Here is a 19,937-nt window from a genome sequence, read left to right as displayed (position 1 = left end):
TTCACTAACATTTCAACAGGCTGGTAGGTGAAGCTTTTGTTATTTCCTGACTAGCCTGTTCTAATAACTGCTCAGCTTGTGTGGGTATCATGTGTTTCAATCTTTTTGGCATGAATTTCCCGCTTTTGTTTACTGTTTTCCTTTATCAGTTATCACAGTAGGCATCTTAGTAGCACTAATGTTGGAGTGTTCATCCTTAAAAGTTTAATCTCTAGGGTCTTGGTCTCATTTTTGCTTTTTTCAAAATTCTACTGTATAATTCCTGCCTGTGTGGTTTCCAAGGACCAGGACTTTTTTCCTCAAAATTCTCCAATCTTGAGAAGCAGTGTAGCGAAGTAAAAAGAGCATGGGCCTGGGAATCAGAGGATCTGGGTTCTAATTCTGCCTTAATCACATACCTGCTATGTGACCTTAGGCAAGCCATTTAACTTCTCTGTGTCTCATTTTCCTCATCTGTAAATTCAGTACCTGTTCTCCTTCTCCTCATGCCTGTGAGCCTCCAGTGAGACAGGGACTGCATGCGACCTGATTAACTTGTACCTATCCCAATGCTTAATACATTGCTTTGAACGGAATGATAATTTAACAAATATAATAATAATTAACCTCATTTCTATCTCTTTATTCTCACTGTTTCCCTGCCCTCAACCCCATTCAGATATGGAGCCTGTCACCATGTTTAAAAACTATTTGGAGGTAAGCTTTAAAGGTACTCCCAATATTTTTACTTTATATATTTAAGATGAATTACTGTTTTTTGAAACAATATTTTCTGGCAAGTTGAAGGCAATTTTCAAATCAATATACCATAGAAAGGTTTTCATCACACTTTTTTGGTGTAGTTGTACTGGGACAATATTGTAACACTATTATCTAAAGGTTTTCCTTCAGATAATTATACTTTCTACTGATAATATTCTTTCCCTGTAAAATACAATGGATCACGATCCCTTCATATTTTCCATCTTTTTCTATCATTGCTTTAAAAAAAAAAAAAGAGGCTCATTGAATATCCAAAATTTACGCAGTGTGCTGACATTAATTTTTAAGTGAGGAAAAAGTCTCAGAATGAATTTTACCTCCTGAGCATTAGCACTTAAAACAGGCAGTTTTAAAAATTCTTTCATTATGTATACATTTTTAGTTTCCTCAATCTGAGATGTCAGCAGTAAATTAATATATTAGAGTGTTTTTTTTTTCAAAAGTAATTGTAAATGGTTAGGAAGTTTTGTCTGCATAAATAGATGGACAAATCCAATAAAATCCAGAAGACTACAGGGGACTTTCTGCTTACTGGAACAATTAGAATTTGTTATTAATCACCATTCTACTGAACTTCCTCTACTTCATCTGACCTGGAAAGTTTGGGAAATCCTTTTTTTTTTTTTTTGCAGGTTTCTATGGTAAGATATAATAGGGCAGGATGAAAATTGCAAGTAGCTGAGGTTTGGGAGTTGGAGGGTTGGGGGGGTGCTCTCTAGGGACCCAGACCCTTTGTTCAGAGCTCTGTACTAAGCGCTTGGGAGAGTATAACAGACACCCAGCCCACAACAAGCTCTAATTAGACACTTGAGAGAGGGAGAGAGAGAGAGAATAACAAATTGACATGTTCCCTGCCCAAGAATGATGATGATTGTGGTTTTGGTAAGTGCTTAGTTTCTGTCAAGCACAAACCTAAGTGCTGGGGTGGGTACAGCATATGCAGATTGCACACAGTGCCTGGTCCACCTGGGATCATAGTCTAAGTTTTGAGGGGAAAATAGGTATCTAATGCCCATTTTACAGATGAGGAACCTGCAGCACAAAAGTTAAGTGACTTGTCCAAGGTCATCCAGCAGACAATTGTCAGAGTGGAGATTAGAACCCAGGTCATCTGACTCCCAGGCCCGTGCTTTTTTCGCTTGGCCATGGAGCTTCTCAAGCTGTGCAAGCCGCTATGGCTTATAGTCAATTCCTTCTCACAGGTGCTTGACCCTGAGTTCAACTGAACCAACACTCATAAGTCATTCTTGATGTGAGTCTTCCTTAGTACGGTTGACAGAGAAGCCAGACAGGGTGAATCTGGAACTGCTGATTTACAGAGGAATTCTGGGGTGGTATTTGATGTTTAAAATGTAACTCAGAGGCAGTCCATCCTAACAAGTCATATCTCTTACACAGCATCCCTATTAGAGCAATTATGGCACGGCTTTGTGACTGACCCTTGACAAAAGTGTTAAGTGCTCACTATGTGCAAAGCACTGTTCTAAGCAATGGGTGGGGCGGGGGGGAGGGGGAGACAAGGCATTCAGGTTGCCCCATGTGGGGCTCACAGTTTTCATCCCTATTTTACAGATGAGGAAACTGAGGCACAGCGAAGTGAAGTGAACTTGCCCAAAGTCACACAGCTGGCAAGCAGCAGAGCTGGGATTCGAAGATATATATATACACACATATATATATATATATATTTTATATATAAAATCACTGGGCACTGTACTCATCCGCTCAACTGTATATATTCTCATTACCCTATTTATTTTGCTAATGAGATGTACACCACCTTGATTTTATTCATTTGCTATTGTTTTAATGAGATGTTCATCCCCTCGATTCTATTTATTGCTACTGTTTTTGTCTGTCCGTCTCCCCCGATTAGACTGTAGGCTCGTCAAAGGGCAGGGACTGTATCTGTTACCGATTTGACCATTCCAAGCGCTTAGTCCAGTGCTCCTGCACACAGTAACCGCTCAATAAATACTATTGAATGAATGAATATATAATATGTGTGTTCTCTATACAATATAGGGACATCTGTTTTTAACTCTAAATACAGAAAGTCCAACTAGATGAGGCCGAGCACCACCGCCTCGAAAGGGTGGCTTGAGGCCGGCGGGTGTCTGGGCACTACAACTCCCAGTGTGCTCAGCGCGCCGAGATCCCGCTTCCGGCCCCGCCCTGGCTCCCCGCCGCTGCCTCGCCTCCCCCAAGACTACAACTCCCAGACGCCCCCGCGCGCGCGGAGGGCGGGGAAGGACTGGCCGGAGAGGGCGGAGGAGAAGGAGGCTCCAGGGCGGTCGGCGGCGAGGGAGGTGAGGTGAGCGCCGGCGAAGGCCGTCGGTCGATCGGGCGGTCGAGCGATGGCGAAGGGGCGAGGAGCGATTCCCCGATGGCCGGAGGTGCGACTTGCCCGAGGCCGTGTGCGGGGCGGCGGGGCCTAGGCAGGGCGAGCTGCCCCCTCTACGTGAGCCCCCGGGACCCCCAGGATGCCCGAGGCAGCGGGGCTCAATGACCCCCCCCCCGGGGCTGGGGAGTCAGAGGTCGTGGATTCTAATCCCCCCCGCCCGCCCCGGGACTTTGGGCCGGTCACTTCATTCAGTAGTCATAAGAATAGTGATGTTGGTATTTGTTAAGCGCTTCCTATGCGTTATATATATATGATGTTGGTATTTGTTAAGCGCTTGCTATGTGCAGAGCACTGCGCTAAGCGCCGGGGGAGATACAGGGTCATCAGGTGGCCCCACTTGAGGATCACAGTCTCCATCCCCATTTGACAGGTGAAGGAACTGAGGCACAGAGAAGTGAAGGGACTTGCCCAAGGTCACACAGCTGACAAGTGGAATAATATGTGTGTTTTATATATATATATATGTGTTATATAAATATATGTGTATTTTATATATATAAAATACATATAATAATAATGTTGGTATTTGTTAAGCGCTTACTGTGTGCAGAGCACTGCTCTAAGCGAAGGGGGAGATACAGGGTCATCAGGTTGTCCCACATGAGGCTCACAGTCTTCATCCCCATTTTCCAGATGAGGTCACTGAGGCCCAGAGAAGTGAAGGGACTTGCCCACAGTCGCACAGCTGACAAGCGGCAGAGCTGGGATTCGAACTCATGACCGCTGACTCCCAAGCTCGGGCTCTTTCCACTGAGCCATGCTGCTTCTAAATAATAATAATAATGCTTCTAAATAATAGTATTTATTGAGCGCTTACTATGTGCAGAGAACTGGACTAAGTGCTTGGAATGGACAGTTCAGAATATACACTTCACTTCTCTGGGCCTCAGTGACCCCCATCTGTAAAATGCCCGCCCCCCCCCCGTGGGACAACTGATCACCTCGTATCCTCCCCAGCACTTAAGAACAGTGCTTTGCACATAGTAAGTGCTTAACAAATGCCATCATTATTATTATTGTATCCTCCCCAGCGCTTAGAACAGTGCTTTGCACATAGTAAACGCTTCTCAAATGCCATTATTATTATTATTATTCCCTGGGCCCCAGTGACCTCACCTGGGAAATGGGGATTGAGACTGTGAGCCCCACGTGGGACTACTTTGTATCTACCCCAGCGCTTAGAACAGTGCTTGGCTCAGTAAGTGCTTAACAAATGCCATCGTTATTATTATTGTCATTATTATTAGTATCTAAGGTTGGAGAGAAGCAGCATGGCTTAGTGGCAAGAGCACTGGCTTGGGAGTCAGAGGTCGTGGGTTCTAATCCCGACTCGGCCACTTGTCTGCTGTGTGACCTTGGGCAAGTCACTCCACTTCTCTGGGCCTCAGTTACCTCCTCTGGAAAATAGGGATTGAGACTCTGAACCCCTCGTGGGACAACCGGATTACCTGGTATCTACCCCAGCCCTTAGAACAGTGCTTGGGACATAATAAGCGCTGAACAAATAGCATTATTATTAAGGATGAACACACACATACGTGTACACACACAAGCACATATATACTTCTATACACACACACAGGCAGACACCCACAAGGAGTGAGACCTAGCACTTTACCCTTGTGGCTGGGGGAGTCTCCCCTCCCCGACCTTTCCACATGGTCCTTCTCCTCATCAAACAGTTATTGAGTACCCCCAGGGTAGCTGGACACTGGACTGGGCACCTAGATCTTTTAAGGTCATTTGGGAACCCGGGATGAAAAAGTAGGAAAACACACAAGGAAACGGGGTGAATGTTAATTACTGCAATTGGTCTGAGTCACTTCCCATCTTTATGGCTAGGTAATCCCAGGTTGCTGCCTCTAATTGCCCTTCTTTGTGAGATGTTTCATGGCCCTTTGTGCGCTCACCTTTCTGTGTTCAGACTTTGACTCTGCTCCATTCACCTTAGTCATTCACTGCCACTGGTCTCCACTTCAACCGAGTCCTGCCTCAGGCTGAAAGCTTATTCTTTTAATTTTAATATGACTGGGCATTTGGGTAAAGGTAATAATTTGGAACTCATATAGATGGGGACCAGGAGAGGGCTGAAGGAATAGGCAGGCTGACCTGGTTTGCAAACTAAAGAAATTAGAAAGGGTATTGACATCTAATATAATTATACAGAGGTATGCTTACTGAATCATTGGCCTCCCTACTTCTGGAACAGCCTCCATCTCCATATTACCAAAGCACCCTCCCTTTCTTCTTCGGAGTCCTGAAACTTAACCCAGTTTCTTGCACGAAGCCCTCCCCAGTTGAATTCTGATTGTATTTATTGAGCACTCACTGTGTGCAGAGCAGGGTACTAATTGCTTGGGAGAGTACAGTATAACCACATGAGAGACATTTCTTTCCCACAAGGAACTTACAGTCTAGAGGAAGAGACAGACACTAATATAAATAAATTGCTTTTCTAACCAGTTCTTGATTTCAATATTCACGCTCCTTAAATCATGTAAAACAACAAAGCTTGCATTCAATTTTAGCCATTAACTAGTCATACTCTGTGTTGTCATATTTACACAGGGTATTTAGATGAACATCTACATGCCAATCCCCTTGTGCATGCTCAAGTGTGCCTTACCCTCTTTCCTATAGCTAGATAAGGTTCTGAAGGACAGGGACTGTATTTATATAATACTGTATGTGGGTGTGTACTCACAATTTGATGATGGCTTTTGTTTGAAATGCCTTCTAATTAGAAACTTCTGTATTGAATTCTCTATCCCTAATGGTCACAAGGGGGAAGGTAGTCAAATATTTTTTCTCTACCCACAATTTGAGATCTAACACCATTGTTAATTTAGCCCTGGGAAAAACAATGATGCAGTGAACGTTGGTGCGCTCTAGGTTGATGGCTCCTTGAAGGCAGGTGTCATTTTGGTCACTCTGATGTACTCTTTCAGATGCTTAGTAGTGATATGCACAAAGTAAAGGGAAGTAGAATAGCCTAGTGGATAGAGCACAGGCCTGGAAGTCAAAAGGACCTGCGTTCTAATCCCGACTCTACCAATTGTCTACTGTGTGACTTTGGACACGTTACTTTGTGCCTCAGTTCCCACATCTGTAAAATGGGGATTAAGACTGTGAGCCCCATGTGGGACAGGAAAGGTGCCCAAACTGATTTGAGTGTATCAACCCCGGTGCTTAAAACAGTGCTTGACACATAATAAGCATTTAACAAATACCATCATCGATTAGGAACATATAGGAACCAAATTTTCAGGGTCACAGAAAGTAACTTCAATTCTCCGCCTTTCTTTTTCATTCTTGTTTTGAAAGTAGATCACCTGAGTGCCAGAATGGATAACCGTTTTGCTACAGCCCTAGTAATTGCCTGTGTTCTCAGCCTCATTTCCACCATATATATGGCAGCCTCAATTGGCACAGATTTCTGGTATGAGTATCACACCCCAGCTCCAGAGAACTTTAGCGATTTGAACAAAAACCTCCAGGAGGAATTATCCACCGAAGCTGATGAGAAGACTTACACTGATTGGCTTTCTCGATACAATGGCACAGTGGGATTGTGGAGATGGTGTATCACTGAGCCCAAAGCCACAGGTTAGTTCGGTCTACCTGAAAAATCCAGTATTTTTCTCTTTGCTGGTTTTAATTTTGATTCCTTTCCTTCTGAGTTAAGCAGTCTTCAAGTATATTTTGGGGCTCTTGGAGGTAAAAAGATGTGTTTTAGAAGATTATGAACTCCTTGAGGGCAGAGTTTGTGCCTCCTATCTATATGTTCTCTCCCAAGCACATAGTCTAGTTGGTTGATTGACTGATTTGTTTGATGTTGGTCCTGCGACTTCAGGACCAAAAACCTCTGAGGAGAGATGGAGTATCCTGCCAGTAGTATGTTCAGCACCACTCTCACTCTCGTCAGTCCATCAGTCATATTCTTGAGCACATACTGTGTGCAGAGCACTGAATAAGTGCCTGGGAGAGTACAATACAACAATTTAACAGACACATTCTCTGCCCACAACAAGCTTACAGTCCTTTCCAATCTTGCTCCTGCTGGAGCATGGATTTCAGTGGGTGAATAATAGTTGGATAAGGGTACAGAACACTGTAAAGTGTATATTAAGACTTTTTTAAAATACAGGACCAAATAATACTTAATATCTATCCCAAGATGGCTCATTCTTAATTTCCAAATTGAATTTCCTCCCCCAAATTGAAGGTTAAAGCCAGGAATGGAAAAGAAAACATCTAAATATAGAGCTAGCCTCTAATTATGCTGGTATTTTCAGGCACTTTCCCCGTTGCTCAAAAAACAGTTGAAAAAAGCATTAAATTAAATGTTTGGGGTGAACAGAACAAGCAGTGATTGTCGTTCCTTTTTCCAGAACCACCTGACATGATCACTCACTGCAACAGCTTTCCACTGTCATACCAGTTCATGGAGAAGTTTGTTGAGCCTGGCAACCATAATACTGAGACTGACTTTCTGCGGACCTGTGAGTGTCTTGTTTGGGGCAGAAGGCACGGAAAAGAAGAGAAAAATGACTTTTCTTAGTCTGTGGTCTACCCGGTATTTAGAGATTATGCTGGGACCAGGGGGAAGCTAAACTTTAGTGGTTACGTCTAAGCTGAGGCAGTTGGTTTTCACCTGTGTACTATTTACGCTTTGAGGATCTTATAGGCACCTTGGCATATTGGGTTAGGTTTGAGGGACAGGGTCCAGAAAAGAGAAAAGTGGGAAGAGGTGTGCAGCATGAATTGTTAAACCAGGTAATCTCACTAGCATCACTGGACGAGTTTCCATGAGAATAGCCTGGAATTCAGAATACTTCCTTTGAACTATTAGACAAATAGTCCCTTAGAATTTGGCTTTCTCGATACAATGGCACAGTGGGATTGTGGAGATGGTGTATCACTGAGCCCAAAGCCACAGGTTAGTTTGGTCCACCTGAAAAATCCAGTATTTTTCTCTTTGCTGGATTAAATTTTGATTCTTTTCCTTCTGAGTTAGGCAGTCTTCAAGTATATTTTGGGGCTCTTGGAGGTAAAAAGATGTGTTTTAGAAGATTATGAAGATTATGATGTAAGAAATTAACATCTCGGAGAACGCTTTAACATGATTTTGTGGTTGTTGTTTTTTTATCCTTTAGATCTTTGGCGTTGCCAGTTCCTCCTTCCCTTTGTTAGTTTAGGTTTAATGTGCTTTGGGGCTCTGATAGGACTATGTGCTTGTGCCTGCCGAAGTCTGTACCCTACCATTGCCACCGGTGTCCTCCATTTTCTTGCAGGTAGGTGTTATCAAAGGCTATCGCTCTGCTTCAGCAGTAGTATTTTATTGAGCTCCCATGGGGTGCAAAGCACTGAACTAAGTGCTTGGCAAAGTTCAACAGAAGCTCAATCAGTCAATGGTATTTATTGAACACTTACTGTGGGCAGAACACTGGGAGAGTACAGTACAGCGGAACTGGTAGATATCTTCCCTGCTCACGAGGAGCTTCTAATCTGACGAGGAGACAGACATTAAAATAAATTACAGGTATTTAAATAAGCGCTGTGGGGATGAGGGTGGGATGAGTAACAAGTGTACTTAAAGGGTTCAGATCCAAGTCCATAGGGGATGCAGAAGGGAGAGCAGGTAAGGAGAAGGCCTCTTGGAGGAGATATAATTTTAGTACGGCTTTGGAAATGGTAGTCTGCTATATATGAGAGAGGGAGGGAATTCCAGGCCAGAGGGAAGGATATGGGCAAGAGATCGAGGGCTGTATAGATGACCTCTCTAGACATAGTGAGTAGGTTGGTTTTAGAGAAGCAAAATGTTCAGGCTGGGTTATAGTAGGAAATCAGTGAGGTAAGATGCAGGGGAGAGGCAGCATGGCCAAATGAAACGATCATAGGCCTAGGAGTTGGAGGACCTGGGTTCTAATCTTAGTTCTGCCACTTGCTGCTGTGTGACCTTGAAAAGTCACTTCTCTGTGCCTTACGTTTCTTCTGTCAAGTGGGGATTAATTCATACTCCCTCTTACTTCAACTGTAAATTCCATGTGGGACAGGGACTGTGTACCCTTATCTTTTATCTACCCTGTTACTTGGTACAGTGCATGGCACTTAGTAAGCATGTAACAAGTACCATTACTATTAAAATTATTATTATTAGAACTGATTTAGTGCTTTAAAGCTGTCGGTAGGGAATTTCTACTGGATGCAGAAGAGAAGCAGCATGGCCTAGTGGATAGAGTATGAGCCTGCGAGTCAGAAGGACTTGGGTTCTAATCCTGCCTTCGCCACTTGTCTGCAGCATGACTTTGGACAAGTCACTTCACTTGTCTGGGCTTCAGTTACCTTGTCTATGAAATGGGGATTAAGCTTGTGAGTCCCATGCGGGACAGGAACTGTGTCCAACCTGATAATTTGTATCTACCCTAGCATGTAGAACAGTGCCTCGCACATTGTAAGCTCGAGGTTCTAGAGGGATGGGGAGATGTGGACTGAGCCGTTTGTTAGAAAAATGATCCAGCAGCAGCGTGAAGTATGGACTTGAGTGGAGAGAGACAGGAGGCAAAGAGATCAGTGAGAAGGCTGATGCAGAAGTCAAAGCAGGATATGATAAGTGCTTGGATCAGCCTGGTAGCAGTTTGGAGAAGATAGGGTAGATTTTAGAGATGTGAGGGTTTTGTCAGATTAAATATGTCAGTTAAGTGGCACAAGGCATGTTCTTTGCCCACAGGAAGTGTGCACACTGGGGGAGGCAGACATGAAAATATTTACAAATAGTGTAATCTGAAAGTGACTGTACAGTTGATGATGCATATACACACAAATGCAGAGGAAGAGCAAAAATAAATTCATAAATATTAGGGAGGATGCTCAGATAATATAACTTGGGAGATGGGAATTAATCAGGGAAAGTTTGTTGGTTGTGGTGATTCTTATGAGGGCTTTGAACACAGGGAGAGCTGTGGTTTGTCAGCTTTGTCCAGGGAACTTTTGGACTCTCGCCTTTTGGAATCTTGAGATTTCAGTTATATGACCTTCCAAATGTCTTTCCTTCCCTTAGGTCTATGTACCCTGGGCTCAGTATGTTGTTACGTGGCTGGAATTGAGCTGCTCCACCAGAAGTTGCACCTGCCTGAAAATGTGAAGGGTGAATTTGGCTGGTCCTTCTGCTTAGCCTGTGTCTCGGCCCCTTTGCAGTTCATGGCTGCTGCCCTCTTCATCTGGGCAGCCCGCACCAACCGAAAAGAATACACACTAATGAAGGCATACCGAGTGGCATAGACAGGTGCTTCACTAATCCCAATTTGCCATTTTACAGTATTGTTTTTAATGTTAATATTATAAATGTCACTCCTTTTCCTTTTCCCTTCTCTCCCTTCTTCCTTTGGTTGTTTTCTTTCTTGGCTATTGGTTTTCTATGAGGAAACACTCTTGCCTCTTCATATTTTTTAATTTTTAATTTTAATTTTTTTTTTTTTGGTCAGGCAAAGAGAAGGGCATATTCTCATTATGAAAACCATTGGGTAACCTTACTGATCATCATTTCTCTGGCCATAAATATGTAGGATTTGAACAGGGTTTTTAAAAATAAAATTTACTTGATGTTTGTATGGTAGTCTTGAAGATTTCACCCATCGTAACTTTGGAGTACCTAAAATTGACCCGGATAGACTCACACTGGTTTCTCTAGACAAGGTCTAGAGAAGAGAAAATGGACTGGAGAAGTGCACAATTAATTGATGAACAGAATACCATTAGAGACAGAAAACACACTCAGTAAGTGGCAAAACCATAGGGCTCGACTTAATGAAATGAGCAGTCTAGCAGAATTTATCTAGAAGTTCCAGTTCTAAAAATTTTCCTGCAGTCTTTCCTTGAAGAGGCACATCTTAAAGCTTTCTTTGGAGACTGCACCATCAGTCATCCAGAAATAGAGCCATTTTCAAACATCATATAAACCCTACAAACATTTTCAAAGCAGGGAAAAGATATCTAGATCTTCCCAGACATTTTATCTTTGAGATTGAATATGGATGCTTAATTGTACTTCATGCACACAAATCAGTACTATGTGCAGAGCACTGTAATGAAGCACTTAATACCGCTTTCAGGCAGTAAAAGAAGAGTTTTTGCTGAGATTCTGAGACTTATTTAAATATGAAACTTTACTAGGACTGGAATTAATCAAATATAGGAAGGTTAACTTTTATACTTAAAGACTTCAGTGAAATCTTAGATGACCACAAATGGTCTGAATTTACTATTCCCAAGCACGTATTTGTGCGCGCACGCACGCACACACACTTTTCTCTGTGTGACTGTTAAAGAAAGTTGATGCAGCTAAGTCTCTTGAAACAATTTTTGGGGTTATGAGTGTAAGGAAGGAGTGACACCACAACATCCTGTGTCAGCTTAATTTTCTTTTGGAAAGTCTCCCTTGGACTGTTCATCAGAGCTAAAAAGGACACCAAAAGGACTGACGGGCTGGTGATCTAATTCAAACTGCATCTATTGTCTCTTCTGATGGAACAAGGTGCCTTTTCTCCTCAAAATCTTTCACAGGCATCTTTGCTTTTATTTCCTATAATTCAATTATTTTTTATAAATCTGTGTATAAACCTTGATGTTTTAAATCCTATTTATTTATTTCACTTCTGTAACATAGAGCAGGGTTTTTTAAATGTACTGTCATTTCTTACCATATCCTAAAACTGTTATTAAAAAAATGCAAAACTGACTAGACAATGTCATTGAAGTATACAAGTTTCCTTTCATTCTGGTGTAAATGTAGAGTTAAAAATGAACAAATACCTGGACCTTGCTTAAACTAACGTTATTCACGAAGAATGCCATTTTTGTCTTCAAATGCACAAAAACCCATATTTTCTTACATTTTCAAAATCAATATAGGATCAGAATCCAACTCAAACAGTTGTTTCATCTGCCTTTTGCTCTTCCTGTTTCCAGACACAGAAAGTGCAATTCAAAATTCAAACAGCACAATTGATAGAGCAGTTTGAATTAACTCTGAAGAGGAAACATCCTACTAGGTACGATCAGTCGTGTTTGACTTGTCAAAACTAAATTTGTCCATATACAATGAATCATCCACTTAAAACATGGTTCTCCAAATTCTGAAGTGTTTAAATGACTCATTCTTGCAGCAGTCCTATATGGGTAGAAAAAGGATAACTGACCAATTAATGCTTTAAAAGATAACTGATCAATTCATCATTATATTTTTCAAACAGTAGAGGAAGTGCTAAATTAGATTTCTTTTTGCTCATCAACCTCACGTGGTATTAATCATAAGGATGAGTCTGATACAATTTATCCTTAATCATTACTGTATGCAGATCACTTTACTAAGCACTTGGGAGAATACAATACAACAATACAAGAATACAATACAACAATACAATAGAGTTGGTAGACCCATTCCCTAAACACAAGGCACTTAGAATATTGCGGATAGATGGACATTAAATACAGATATGTATGCAGGTGCAATAAGTAGTGAAAATATCAAGTTAGTGACAAAGGGAGAGGGAGTAGGGGAAATGGGGGCTTAGTTGGGGAAGGCCTTTTGGAGAAGATGTGATTTTAGTAAGGCTTTGAGTGGGTTGGGAGGGGAGGAATGGTAGACTGTCAGCTGTGAAAGGAGAGGGGAGATGCACATGATTATTTTTCTCCTGGTGAATTTTTTATTGCATTATCCTATCCTTTCACTTTGTGGTTTTCTTTTCTAGGAAGCTGTGTGCACTTCTGCCATTAATACTTTATAAGCCACAAGACAATCTCAAGATGTTTGGTGAGCACCATGCCCAATGGTTATGTGGCCAGTTCCCAATTAAGTAATTTGACATGTGGATATTTGTGTTCTCTGTTGAAGAAACAAACAAGTTACCTCTTTAAGGTCACAACGCCATACTGCTGAAGTCAACTCTCTATTACTTAAGGGATAATTACACAGTTCACATATTACATAGGTGCTTTGTTTTTGTGCTTCCTCCTATACCTCCCTTTGGCTGTTTCATTGCTTATTAATAGTGGAAAGAATGGGCAGAGAAAATAAAAGGATATAAAATTCAACTTTTATTTCAAGGTGCTCTGGCAAAGTTTTGTTAGGGAAAATGTGGAAAGTGATACCTTATAGGAATTTTTTTTTTCCACTTACATATGTACCACAGATAATTTACTTTATAGGATGTATCTGCATTGGAGCAGATGTCTTTTGGAAGACATTTCGAAAGAAAAAGAAATTGGAAAATCCCCACAGTGGGAAGCTACCTAATATCGTCTGTGACACCTAATATCTGAGACAGAATCAGGAAGTAGTAGTAGGAGCAATGGCATTTGTTGAACACCCACAGTATAAAATTCACAGTACTAAACACTTCAGAAGTATAAAACAAACTATTTCCTACCCACAAGGAGCCCACAGTCTAAGAGGGGAAGCAATAATAAAATATTTATGAATAGAGTAGTCAAGATCACTGAATAAACATATGCATAAGTGCTGAGGGTAGTAATAGATATGTGCTTAAATTCTAGAGTTAGATAAATCCTAACTGGGCAAGTCATGTTTGAGGAGGTGGACTGTCCAGTGGATTTTTGAGTATAAGGAGGACTGTGATCTTTGTATTTGGGGAGAAGGACAGAATCCCAAAGCAGGGGACCAGCGTGATTAAGGGGACAGGCCAGGAGAGTGAGGTATGGTTTGCATGGGAGGAATGAAGAGAGTAGGTTGGAAATAGCAGGTGAAGAGAGTAATTATGTATGGAGTTGATGGAGAGCCTTGAAGTAAATCATAATAATTGTGGTATTTGTTCATTCAGTCATTCAATTGTATTTATTGAGCACTAACTGTGTGCAAAGCACTGTACTAAGTGCTTGGGAAAGTACAGTACAGCAGTAGAGACAATTTCTGCCCACAGCGAAATTGTCTGGGGCACAGTCACAGTCTGGGGGTGGGGGCGCGGGGGCAGAGGCAGGCATCAATACAAGCAGACAGACATCAATATAATATTACAGATATATGTGTAAGTGCTATGGGGTGAGAAGGGGGGAGAGCAAAGGGAGTGAGTTAGGGAGAGACAGAAGGGAATGGGAGATGAGGAAAAGTGAGGCTGTCTGTGAAGGCCTCCTGGAGGAGCTGTGCTTTCAGTAAGGCTTTGAAAGAGGGGAGAGTAATTGTCTGGTGGATTTGAGGAAAGAGGGCATTCCAGGCCAGAGGTAGAACATGGGCCAGGAGTTGCTAGTGAGACAGGAGAGATGGAGGCACAGTGAGAAGGTTAGTACCAGAAGAGCGAAGTTAAGCGCTTACTATGTGCCAAGCACTGTTCTAAACACTGGGGTAGATACAAGGTAAGCAGGTTGGACACGATCCCTGTCCCATATGGGGTTCACAGTCCTAATCCCCATTTTATAGAGGAGGTAACTGAGGCACAGAATATAAGTGATTTACCCAAGGTCACACAGCAGTCATGTGGCAAAACTGGGATTAGAACTCCCGACCTCTGATTCCGAAGCCCGTGCTCTTTCCACCAAGCCATGCTGTTCCTCGTATTAAATAATTTTTGATGTGGAGGAACATGGAACTAATGAGAGATTTTAATCAGTGGAGGGATGTGGACCAAACAACGCTGCAGGAAGATGATCCATTGCAGCAGCCTGGAGATTGGAGAGGGGAGAGGCTGGAGGCAGGGAGATCAAGGAGGAGACTGATAGTCTAACCATGAAATGGCCAGGGTTTGTACCATAAACTATTTTCTGGAGGGGAAGAAATGGATCCCTAAAAAACATGAATGGAACTACATACCACTAGCCCTGCTCTGAGCCATCCTGGGGATCCTGACTTCAATATAGCCATGGTGATTGACACAGTATTTTAGCCTTTTCCAAACCCAGACATAAAACCTGCCATCTAGCAGGTGGCCAAAGGGCAGGCCTCAGATCCAGGCAAGCAGGTGATTGCAGTAGCTATCAACTGGGAGCCCTCTCAGGCCAATCAGGAAAAATGCACAAAACCCCAATCTTACTCCAAACCTGCCCAGCGGACCAGGTCTAGGATCACACAACTCTGCTGAATGAAAATGTACTATATAAGTACTTGACTAATTTGGACTAAGGAGAAAATTAATGACTACAGAAGAAATTTTAAAATGTAGTTTTATTAATTTGGGTGTATTGTCCTACACTTGCTACTGGTCAAGATTCCTTCTCTGACTATCTCTTTAAGAGTCTGTAGGACAGCTGGGGAAAGGAAGATCTCTAATGACTTCTCCCTCAGTCCCTCCTCCCCTTGCCAGGTTCCCTTTGATTCTCTGTATTCATTCTATTTCGTCTGGCCTTGCAGGTTAACCCAGACATTGTGAAACATAGTGAGAATCAAAATTTTGTTTTCTAAATCATAACTTGCCTTTTGTTGGTAGCAGTCAAGAGGGCAAAAAGAAGAAATAGAAGGTATGTGCCACATCTGAACTATTACTAATGAATGGGGTCTGAGTTAATGAGATTGAAATGTGGCAGCTAGTCTCTTTTTGTTCACTGGTCTTGGTGAGGCAAATTGGGTTAGTGCCTTTATGAAGTAAGTGGATTCTAGGAATAATTTTAAATGTGGCCTCACTTTTGTCCCATATGGATACATTCATTATGTTTCTGGGAAGAGAGATGGCTTGCCACTATCCAAGACATATTACAAATGCAACATGCTTGCTTTTGCCTAATGGTGTATGTGGCCCAGTAAATCCTTACAGGTCATTTTTAACTTTCTCCTAAAATCCAGAGAGGGTCTTCTCGACATGCTCAGGATAATTTAAAATATGTATTGCTGTGTGGTTGCAATCACTCTTTTTTGCCTGCCCCCCAGATTAAAAAAATGAAATGAGCATGGATTGCTTAGTTATACAAATAGCAAAGGAACAGTAGGTGTTTTGCTGGTTTAAGAGTTGGAAGAGCACTAATCTTAAACTACTTTGGGCCAGTTTACTCAAAAAGTGAACCTGTCCAGCCCCTCTACTCTTTAGGAGACCATAGCATATTTGAAAAATTCAAATATCAATTTCTAATACTATCCAATTTATATTGTGATGTGTGATTATCCTGTTGCAAAGTAATTTTAAATCAAGTGTTCAAGTGAAGAGTTAATCATCTAAAAGTTTTATTTCATTTGTCTTTAAAACACTTGGGCTTTGTCTCTTGCCAACTTTTTTTTTCTGTCTCAGTTTTTTGGCCAATGAAGGAAACTGTGCTGGAAAGAACACAGTCTTAACCAATTAACAAACAATTGCAGGCAATTGTGGCCACATGCACAAGTGAAGACGCTTGTTGTTTCCCCTTCTCACACTTTATGAGCAGGAGAAAAAGGGAGGTTGATACTGAACAGGGAGGAATTCCCCATTCTGCCAAATCCTAGAGGCAGAGTTCTTTTACCCCTGAGCTAGAGATTTTCTAATAGGTCAATCCTATTAAGTTATTTATCGTTGCGGTGATAAAGTCCTCTTTAGCATTTCACCTGGCTCTCAAGGTTTTTATGGAAGAGACTAAAAATGTGGCTTAGAGACTAAGAAGGTGTCTAGCTGTCACAACTCTCCTAATGTCTTTTTAGAGATTCAAGGTTCTGGAATGGGGTAAAATAATTCTTAACCATTTTTGTTAGCATGTACTTTTTTTAAACCAAACTATAGGGTTCTGCCTAGTGGTAAAAGATGATCTAGGTTCTATTTCTGCCTCTGCCTTTTGCTTGCTCTTGGACAAGTCATTTAATTTATCTGTACTGCCTATTTAGACTGTGCGCAGCTCATGAAACGGGGACTGGCTCCAGTCTGATTAGCTTGTATCTACCCCAGCACTTAAATCAGTCCTTAACACATAGGAAGCACTTAGCTGTGAATTCCTGGTTAAAGGGAAGAACTCACAGGCCCCTGTTCGGCAGGGTCATTAGTGCTCTCCATTTTCAGGTTAGAATATGGAGTAAAAGACAATAGGAAGTTAGGCAGGCTAGGTACTTGTATTGGCTCCCCTCCGCCCCCCCAGCAAGGGGTGACAGGATGTGGGTTTAGTGTTTATCAATTTGAAAGTGCTGAAGAGCTTGGTTCTTTAAAAGGCATGAATTACCAAGTATATGAATGTTCCACTAGATCTGGCCACAATTTAATGGGTTTTACATGACTGTACTAAGTAAAAGATAGGCTTTAAAAGCCTGCCTGGTTAAAAAAAAAAAAAGCCTCTTCCAGGACTGTTGGAAGAGATGGGTGAAGCTGCAAGTAATGCCAGCTGAAAAACATCCAAATCAGCATCTAGAGTATGAATAAATGTCATATTTGCAATTAAATCTATATGGCATAGCGGAGGAGGGCAGGGGAAACTTCATGCGGTTACATTTCAAGTATGGTGCAGTGGCAAATTCACCCGTCTAGAAGTTAGGAGACCCAGGAATCCCAGCTTTGTGTCTGCCCTGCTGTGACCTTGGGCAAGTCACAACTTTTCTAGGTCTGTTACCTCCTTGGTAAAATGGCGATGAAGTGCCTGCTCTGCCCAATCTCTTAATTTATGAGTCCCAAATAGGACAGAGATTATCCAATTTTATGCTACTCTGGTTCTCAGCCCAGTGCTTAGCATGTAGCAAGTGCTTAGTAAATAACTCTCTTAGAAACTTTATAAAAGGAGATCATACAATTTCAAATATAGAAATTTGAATCAGGGTTTCATATATTGTGCAGCTGGTCCCTATAGATGGAAACTGCCAAAAGGTTATTATTTCTCCCTGGCACAACATAAAATTTCTCAGTTTGAATGTTTAGGTTTAGTGCAACAAAGAGTCTGAATAAACTAGACCTAGAGATAGAAAAATTATGATTTCCCAAAAGGGGTAATCATTTTCTGGTTTTAGGAACTGCCTATTATATATTCAGATTATAGTCTCTACCCTCTAGACTGCTCAACAAACCTGATTGGCCAGAAGACTTGCTGACTGCTACTTCATGTATGTCTTCTTCCAGTTCTCCAGTTCACTTTTTAGGCGGGGATCTAAACTAGAATTTAACTACATTGATTTTGCTCTTTAACTTTTCATCCCAAAGCCAGGGCTTTCACCTGGTAAAAGGACACCCACGAAATGGGGCAGTGAGGTGCAAACTTTTTCCATTCCTCTCAGTGGGTTGGTATCTTTAAAGGCTAATTCAATTTAAAGTACAATTAACTTTTCTCATACTATTAACCAAGAGACAAACACCTCCAGTGTTTTTCTATGTCTCAGCTTGCTACCTGAGGTCCATTAAAGCAAATTATCTTTTAAAATGCCATTCCTTCCCTTGCTCCCCACCCCCCAACTCTGAGTAATTTAAGCAGGGTAAACATTCCAAATATGTTCATATTAACCAACAGGTAGTAACAGAGGGGTACCACCTCAGGGCAGGTTCTGAACCAGCCACCTGAAAAAAATGAAATAGGGCATGTTGTCTGCATCCATGCTGCCACTAGATGAGCTGTTTCATTTACATGCTCAGATTTGATGGTACCAATAAGAATGCCCCTTCTATTTAATTGTGTTTGTGTTTTGGTTCTGGGATTTTTTTGGTTCCCACAGTTAGTGTTAATTCAGTATTGAGTGATTTTTTTTCTGGTTTCCACACTACTAAACTTTTAGGCTTAGGTTCACCCCTGCTTTGCTGCCGCCTTTACTCTGGTAGCAGATGAGGGAGGATGAAAATATCCAAGAACAAAAGTCCACCCCTCTGTCTCACAAACAAGCAGATAAGGAATCTTATAGCAGCAGAACGAGGCAAATAGCTGGTCATATTAGTGGTAGGTGCAGTTTCTTGAACCGGCATGTAGATGTCTGGGTATCCAGAACAGGCTCTAGTGTGAAAATGTGTGTGGCTTCATAAACATTCTGTCTGCATAGAACCTTGCCCACAATGGTTGGACTGTGAAATTTGCTGTGGGAACATAGAGGTCATAAGACGAAATCTACTCTAGAAAGATCAAGAAAAACAAACTTCAAAACCCATGTTTATATACAGATCAATGTACTAGGTTTTGTGGGGAAGTAGAAAGAATAAGTAACTTTACAGTTGATTAGGGGGCACGGGACTGACGAGACCAAATGTGAGATCGTTGTGGGGAGGGAATGTATCTGTTTCTTATGTCGTGCTCTCCCAAACGCTTAGTGCTTTGCACACAGTAAACGCTCAATAAATATGATTGAATGAACATTCCTGTTAATGACAGGAGGTGGGTGGGGGGAAGGAGCTAGAGCTGTAGCTGTAGTGGCAGTTGCATGAGGGAAGCAGGCCTTGGGGAGTAGAGGAGGGAAGGCTAGGGAATGCTCTGGCTGGGTGAGGAGCTGGAAACTGTTGGCTTGTCACCGGTCCCCTGCCTCAGGCTTGGTTGGGCTAACTTTCTCCCTAGTCCTTATGTTGGACAGATGACAGTTGGTGAGAAGTACCTGATGCCTGCACAGGAAAATCAGCCTTGTAAATATAGTAGATATGGGACATGTAGATAGAAAAAAAATTCACTAAGCAGAAACATAGAACAAAGGAGGTAGATAAGGGAAAAGCAGAAGACACATCTAGAACAACACGGCCTAGTAGAAAGAGCACAGGCCTGGGAGTCAGAGGACCTGGGTTTTCATCCTGGCTCTGCCACTTACTTGCTGCAGGTCGTTGGACAAGTCACTTAACTTCTCTGTGCCTTAGCCTTCTCTCTGTAAAATGGGAATTTGGTACCTGGTCTCCCTCCTACTTAGGCTGTGAACTGCATTTGG

At 42.0% G+C, this 19,937-nt stretch overlaps 2 protein-coding genes across 10 annotated transcripts in view; both read left to right on the top strand.

Moving 5' to 3' along the window:
• The first annotated feature begins 677 nt into the window (after positions 1-677).
• On the top strand, positions 678-13,264 carry CLDND1 (claudin domain containing 1). Of its 8 annotated transcripts, XR_003765738.2 has the most exons (7): positions 3,080-3,158; positions 6,494-6,772; positions 7,558-7,668; positions 8,323-8,460; positions 10,227-10,451; positions 12,134-12,216; positions 12,916-13,264. XR_003765738.2 is itself a non-coding variant. In XM_029082477.2 (6 exons), the coding sequence occupies exons 1-5, from the start codon at positions 3,149-3,151 to the stop codon at positions 10,445-10,447; spliced, it is 759 nt and encodes a 252-aa protein (XP_028938310.2). In that variant the 5' UTR covers positions 3,080-3,148; the 3' UTR covers positions 10,448-10,451; positions 12,916-13,264. The 8 variants fall into 8 exon arrangements, 7 of the variants coding, with proteins under 7 accessions (XP_028938312.1, XP_007655545.1, XP_007655546.1 ...); XM_029082477.2 differs by lacking the exon at positions 12,134-12,216; XM_029082479.2 differs by lacking the exons at positions 3,080-3,158; positions 12,134-12,216; positions 12,916-13,264 and adding an exon at positions 678-696 and having other exon boundaries at positions 10,227-11,924.
• Positions 13,265-15,492: 2,228 nt separating this feature from the next.
• RIOX2 (ribosomal oxygenase 2) overlaps positions 15,493-19,937 on the top strand; it is a 74,235-nt gene continuing 69,790 nt past the window's right edge. For both annotated transcript variants that reach the window (XM_007657358.3, XM_029081996.2), the window contains exon 1: positions 15,493-15,631. The gene's annotated coding sequence lies outside the window, so the exon portion shown is untranslated. The remainder of the gene's footprint in view (positions 15,632-19,937) is intronic.

This window comes from Ornithorhynchus anatinus, chromosome 17, assembly GCF_004115215.2.
Source record: "Ornithorhynchus anatinus isolate Pmale09 chromosome 17, mOrnAna1.pri.v4, whole genome shotgun sequence".
NCBI classification, from domain to species: domain Eukaryota; kingdom Metazoa; phylum Chordata; class Mammalia; order Monotremata; family Ornithorhynchidae; genus Ornithorhynchus; species Ornithorhynchus anatinus.
The sequence above is the reverse complement of the archived record's forward strand: the minus strand, read 5'-3'. Positions and strand labels throughout refer to the sequence as shown.

Bases quoted from the DNA above. Each gene is read 5' to 3' on its own strand.
- CLDND1 (XM_029082477.2), top strand. The intron at 6,773-7,557 runs GTTAGTTCGGTC...TCCTTTTTCCAG, and splicing joins CACTGAGCCCAAAGCCACAG to AACCACCTGACATGATCACT. The intron at 7,669-8,322 runs GTGAGTGTCTTG...TTTATCCTTTAG, and splicing joins GACTGACTTTCTGCGGACCT to ATCTTTGGCGTTGCCAGTTC.